The sequence below is a fragment of the Cupressus sempervirens genome, chromosome 4 (assembly GCF_028749045.1).
Source record: "Cupressus sempervirens isolate cs-2001-9-10 chromosome 4, ASM2874904v1, whole genome shotgun sequence".
Lineage (NCBI taxonomy): Eukaryota > Viridiplantae > Streptophyta > Pinopsida > Cupressales > Cupressaceae > Cupressus > Cupressus sempervirens.
The window spans coordinates 793,517,417-793,524,267 of NC_143121.1; the positions used below are offsets into that span (position 1 = coordinate 793,517,417).

Here is a 6,851-nt window from a genome sequence, read left to right on the forward strand (position 1 = left end):
GCCACTAGTATCCTCTCGTACTGACGAGGCCTACTATGGAATGCAAGGTCGTAACCAAGGGTTCTCTCTACCCCATCCTAGTCTGTACTAGCACTCAAGGCATGGGAGAGAACATACAATTATCTTGTTAGGTTCATTTTCTCTCATTTAGTGTAAATGTTTTCACTTATTAAAAATGACTTACAATGGGTTTCTCAAGGCAGCCTCTTAGGGCTCCGACCCCCATTGCAAGCCACTTCCCGACTCTACACATAGATAACCTACCCTAAGCTCCTGAACTCATAAATCAAAGAATCATAATAAAACCACCTCAGTCCTATACAAGCAACTGAAAAACATCATAAAAGATAATCCACAAAATTACATCAGTTCTTCATGAGCAACAGATAATATCAATTAGTAATCATATGATCACGACAGTTCTCTATCAGCAACTGAAGGCATCAATGATAAGTCACAAAATCCAATGGTTCTCCAATGAGCAACTAGAAAGTATCCCAATAGTAAATTACCATACTGATCGAAGACTCCAAAATGGTCAAGTCAACACATGACATCATCAAGAACATAACAACCACTTCAGTCCTTTCAAGTGACTGAAAAGCAATCCAAGAATAACTGATCGAGACTCAAAAATGGTTAAGTCAAGTATCTCAAATACGTACGTCTCAGCTTCACACAAGGAAACTAGAAAACAATAACAAACAGTAAACACAATCATGTCATAGAGCACTTCATCACATTACCATGGTTGGGTTAAGAAAGATCGAGACCAAATTATCATGACATCACATTCACAACCCCGAGCCTCTGGTAACAACCTAAACTGGTCAACGCTAAACCAACCCCAAAACATTCAAAGTACAATGACAACATCAAAGTCTCAGAGATTGTATCTGGAAGTATATTATTTGAGTTAAGGTAAGGTTTATGTTTCAGTTTAATGTCGAATTCAAGTAACTAGGTTTTCACAACTACCCTTTACGATTAACCCATTTCTATAATAACTTTCATTAAATCAATAATCCAAATCTATAATTTAGTCAAATGATATTCATTATTAATTAACTTAATTAAACTAATTTTAATTAAATTAATCAATAATTGCCTGTTCTACTTACTTATCTTAATCTATTCATTAATTGTTAATTTATTAATTTTATACCAAAATTATTAATAAATTAATATTTACAAACTATGTTTATGCATTTAATATTTATTAAATATTAATAAAGATAAAACTATTATTAATTTAAAATATATTATAATTTTATTAATTAAAAATTTTAAATAATAATAAAATTTGTTTTAAAAAAATTAAAATTATATATATAAAAAAAATGAAATTAACAAAGTTTTTTTTATTATTTAACCAACGTTTAAAGCCCGTCGGCTTTGCCACAAGCCTGAGATCACAGGGCCTGCGACGGCAGGTACTCTGTACTTGTCGTCGCAGTACCTGCGACGCAGGTACTGTCGGCCCGCCGACAGTGGGGGCGGGTACGGGGTGATTCCCTCCCCCCCACTAAATACATTACATATATTATTATTATTATTATTATTATTATTTTTTAATATATATAAAATAAATTAAGTTTTATTTTAAAAATTAGTTTTGTTTAATTTCAATAAAACAATTTCTTCCAAAGGATATATATATTTATTTATTTTATCTAGAACTTTCAATTTCAAAATCAAAACCCTTACTAAATTAAATCTTAATTTCTAAATCAAGAAAACAAGGGTTCTAATAATTCATCCAATCTCCATGGATACAGAAATTATTGAAGAGCAATTAATAAATTCACAATATTGAAAAGTTAAAACTTTCATCACAGAGAATTCAGATCTACAAACCCCAGACACGAAGAAAACAGGAAGGGATAATTGCATATTTAATGGATAATCAAAAACACAAGACCCTACCTGATCCTGATGCTATTATGCAATCTCCAGGAACTGTATGAGAATTCGCTCCTCTCAATAACCTTCCTCTGGAAAACTTTCTTGGTATCAGCCCTCTGAAATTTGCTTCCAAAAATTGTCTCTCAAAAATTCCCGTCCAAATTCGTGTCTCTCAAAAATGAACCCCCAAAGTTGTGATAAGCAAATTCTCCTCAAATCGGGGCACTAATTGTGCGTTCACCCGAGAAGACTCATTGCATAACTCAGTTAACTCCAAATTAACCTTTCTTATCTTTTCTTTTAATTTGCATTCATCTTTTATGCACATTAAGTTGAATTATTAAATAACTTATTTAATATTCCACTTGACTTCTATTCTTAATTAATTTATTACTTTAATCTTATGTGCACTTTTAAGAAATTAAAATAACATTATTAATTTCTATAATTTAATCTTTTAATTTAATTCTCATATTTAAACTCATGCTTAGATCATGCGATCTAGAATTCTTAATAATTTAATATCTTTCAACTTTTAATTTATTTTAGAACTTAATTGATAACATATTTAATTAATTTAAATAACAATAATATTTAGCATTTATTTAAAAATGAACTCCAAATATATTATTATTAAATTAAATAAATATTACTCTGTTCTAAATTCATCTTTGAATTTTAATCTCCAAATTTAATTCTTTTATTTAATTAATTAATTAATTAAATATAAAGATATCATAATAATTCTCTATTAAATTAAATCATTAATTAATCTTTTTAATTAGACTTAATTAATAGAAAATACACCAAGGACTCATAAAGCAACATACGAAAGCCCATCATAGAAAGATACATACCAAATCAAACAAAAAGGGTTATAATCACGAAATTACATCATTTGATGCATTCAGAGGGTATTTAACTCAGATACTTGTCCTAATTATCAATTAGGACAATTGGCTAAAGGGTTTAGGATTTGGACTTAAGAGTTTATCTCCCCTTTCTTACCATTGAGACAGTGCGATAGAGTACGCTCATCCTGACAATTCAAGAAAGTCGATACCCGGTACCTGCAACCTACATAAAATCCACGCATGTACAAACAAAATATTCTAAGCTAAACAGACAATGGCAGGAAGTGGTGCATCGTGTAGATCCCAACTAGCAAGTGACTACGACTCCCTTCCTTAACCATATCAGAAACACCATACATAAATAAAACAACACGCACACCATACACATGCAGTATGGGGTAAGTATCCATAAGAAGCACATGGAATAATAAACCATCTAACTAATCATTATCGATAATTGAAACCATTGAATAATCATCATACATGCATGAAATGTAGAGTACCAAGTAATCTCATCATATAATAAACTAAGTGTAAACATCATCTGATAATATCTAAAATAATAATACTAATCATCAAACATAAATTGGCTTAAAAGAGTTTGGCAATGATATCAGAAATGTAGTTCGAAAATGTAAACTAGGGCAGGCACTACAGCTGTTATTAGGACTTGAGTTGGCCGATGTTGCCAATTTTGGTTATGATAAACTTTCGTAGTTTTCTAGTTTTCTCTGGTTGATGTTAGCTTAATTGTTCTATTTCTCTGTTGGTTCTTACAGACTATTGGTTCTTAATGTTTAGTTAGTCTTTTGTCTAATGGTGGTTCTCCTGGTAATGCGTTGGTTACCATCTTTTTGCTTGTATGAGCCAACCTCCTTGTTTTGGTTGCTTTTAATTTCAAAAACACTGTTTTTGTAAAATTATGTTTAAATATGAAGTTTTGTTATAAAAATGTATTGATTCTTGAAAGGGACACCCATTAAGATAGAGCTGCCCATAAAAGAGTTTTATTTTATTTTTAAATGGCCCTCCATAAGATTTACATTCACGATGGCTACATAAACGTCTACCATCATACAGACCACACCCTACTAATCCCCCTGGTGTGAACAAAACATCCAATGAACAGTCAGCACGGCGAAATAGGGCAATGTCTATCTAGCAGAGGATAGTTCCAGATTCCAATGAAACAAATACCATGTTTTTGCCACTGAAGAATATATGTCACGGTACAGATCTGATTGCTTTTATGGATACTTACCTTAAGAATCTGTTATTCACTTGGGTTAAAAAGGAAACGGCTCACCAGATCAAGTCAGGACTTTATTGTAGACGTGTTATTGTCGTGGGAGTAGAATGTGACCCACATAATATGATATTTTAAATCTTTAAACATGTTTCGTCCTCCATTTATTGCAACTTTAGTCAAAAGAAACCGTCAGAAAATCTACCCCATGCCCTGCTTTTGCTCGTGAAATTCTTTCCTTTCTCGCTTCTCAAAGCTCTGTTATATATCCATGGCATACAATTGGTTTTGATGTCTTCAAGCATTGGCAACATTGTCATACTCATGTTGTCCTCAACTTGCTTGACCACCCACATAATGTCTGGCTTCAGAATTTGCTGCAACATCATTTAGATTTGCACAAGTAGAGATTCAGTGATCTCAAAGGACTTATATGTAACAAATTTGAGAGACCCAAGTCAAATAAATCTTGTGGGGTGTGCATAGATTTGAGCAAGCATGATGAACTCAAGCTGTGTTGCAGGTTGTCTTGATGCACAAGTTCCAGTTAGATTGAATTTCATGAGCTTGTATAAATGGCCAGATTCAGATGCAGAGTTTGTTAGGGTTTTAAGCATGGACAGGGAGGACAACTGCTCAAAGAAGATCACAAGAGTCACACCAACATATGAGAGCTATGCTTGCCGACAAATGTTCTTGAGGAGTTACACGTTCTCTAGGAAGGAGAGTGTCCCTCAAAAGACAAAGAACAGTTTGAAGAAAGCCAAGGAGAGATTGATCAAGATGAGGAAGAATCTCAACCCCAAGAGAATTCTTTGTCTCTTGGGAAATCTCAGAGCCAAGTTTTTCAAGGTTTCTTGTGCTGTTCTGGCTGCCATCTTCACTTTTCTGTTTGCCTGTACAACTAGTGTGGATGTCAAGAGCCAGCAGCTTCTGAAGCCATGAAATCACATTGGTGTGATCTCTTTATGGGGATGTTTGGGAGGTCCTTAACTATTATGGTATACATTGGCAGTGTTTCTGGATTCGATTGTGTATCAAGTTTTTACATCAATGTTTCAGATCACGCTCCGTGATCCATCCTCAGGATGATAGAGAGCACACGAGAAAGAAGAGATAGATAGAATGAATTGACTGGTATGGGGCTTATGGAGGTTAGGTTAGTTCAGGTTGGATTAACAGCATTTTGCTTTCAGGTCCTGCAAGCAAGGGGAATGTCAGCTAGTTTCTTACATATGTATTGTAATGTACTTCTGGGTACTACTATTAAGAATCTTATCAATATCTTGTATAAATTTCTGATCAGCATTTTTTTAACTGTGTGTTGTTTCCTGCATTTCATTCCTTCCAAGTTTATGTAATGAAAAACATGGCAGAAGACCAGAACAGTAGATTTTAAGTCAAAATATCTGAAACAAAGATACAAGGTTTTGATGTTATCTTTGCTGACATTTGTTGTACTTTTAATTAGTAAATGACAATGCCAGAGTGCATCTGTCAGATTGTACTGAAGATAGTTTGGCTTTGTCATGGATAGGGGGATAAGGTTTTGCAGGTTTATATGAATGATAATGTTTGGATTTGTCATCTGAAATGCATTCCTGATGACTCTGAGAAAATTCCACAGTCAGCAATCAAAAGTGTTATAGAGAGAGAGAGATTTCGTGTATATGCCTTTTAGGATTGTAAAGAACAGTAGTTTGATGGAATAAGCATCTAACCTCTGCCATGATCCATTTATAAGTTACCCGGTATGAAAGGTAACTTATGCATTGGTGTATTTCAAAGGCTGAATAGCCATTTTCCAACTTGGACTGCCTATAATGGTATTGGTATTTTATCTAATACCACTCTGAAGTAATATGAGGCCTGCAATTGAATTTCTGGGTATGATTTTGTAAAGCTTTTTTCATCATCGTTTCGAATCACTCTATATATCTCTGAATTTGTGACATGAATGGATCACATAGAGTGACTCGAAGTGTTGATGAAAAAAAGCTTTACACAATAGTACCCAGAGATTCAATTACAGTCTAATGGATTGTGGAAATCTTATGGCTCTGATTATGAGCCCTCTTTCCAGAGCCATCTGAGACAAATTTAGCTGATTTGTACATTGCCCATTTGTATAAACTGAATCATGGCATCAACTAAATCCCTGGACATATTACTTTTGTTAGGGTTTTGTAATCACGTGACAGTGGTTATGGTTTGGTGTGCTCTGACACTGTGTTGTTGAAGGGTTAGTTATGTTGTAGGGTTTGTGATGCAACAAGTTCTCTGCTTTTGTTGTTAATAGCAATGAGTAAACTTCGATCTTAAAATGAATATCAGATCTCATTTGCTGGCAGAGCCCACATGCGAAACTTAATTTTAAAGCCCTTATAGTATGAGAAATACCATGCAGCATAACATCTTACTGTAAATGATAATAAATATGACCATTCAGATCTCGTGACTAATTACAGCAAACTTCATCTCAAAAAAATTAATCCCTTCCTTTATGTCTAGGTAATTTGGAGTTTAATCTTGGACCTTTTTGCAATTCATCGTTTTGTCGGTCATTGGTTATCTCTTGTGGTTGGGTGTAGTTGATTATCTTTCCTTTTCGGAGGGTTTTGTAGTTGGATATTGTTATGTCTACCATTTTTATAGTCGACTATGAAATATGATCTGAAATATTAGCTTAACAAAGACTTACAATCTAATTCAGAAACAGCATTTGATCGATCTTGTCCTCTCTTTTTGAAAAACAAGTACACAGCTAGTTACTATGCAGTTTTGAGAGAAAGAAATTAGGTCATTTATTCTTCCCTGTTCTATAGTTCATATTCATAATGCACAAC

At 33.6% G+C, this 6,851-nt stretch overlaps 1 protein-coding gene across 1 annotated transcript; it reads left to right on the top strand.

Annotated features, from left to right (window-relative positions):
- Window positions 1-3,899: 3,899 nt before the first annotated feature.
- On the top strand, window positions 3,900-5,322 carry LOC149563783 (uncharacterized). Its single transcript, XM_089826910.1, has one exon. The coding sequence runs from the start codon at window positions 4,504-4,506 to the stop codon at window positions 4,948-4,950; it is 447 nt and encodes a 148-aa protein (XP_089683036.1). The 5' UTR covers window positions 3,900-4,503; the 3' UTR covers window positions 4,951-5,322.
- The last annotated feature ends 1,529 nt before the right edge of the window (window positions 5,323-6,851 follow it).

Excerpts from the sequence above, each read along its gene's own strand:
- LOC149563783 (XM_089826910.1), top strand. The coding sequence starts at position 4,504 with ATGATGAACTCAAGCTGTGTTGCAGGTTGTCTTGATGCACAAGTTCCA.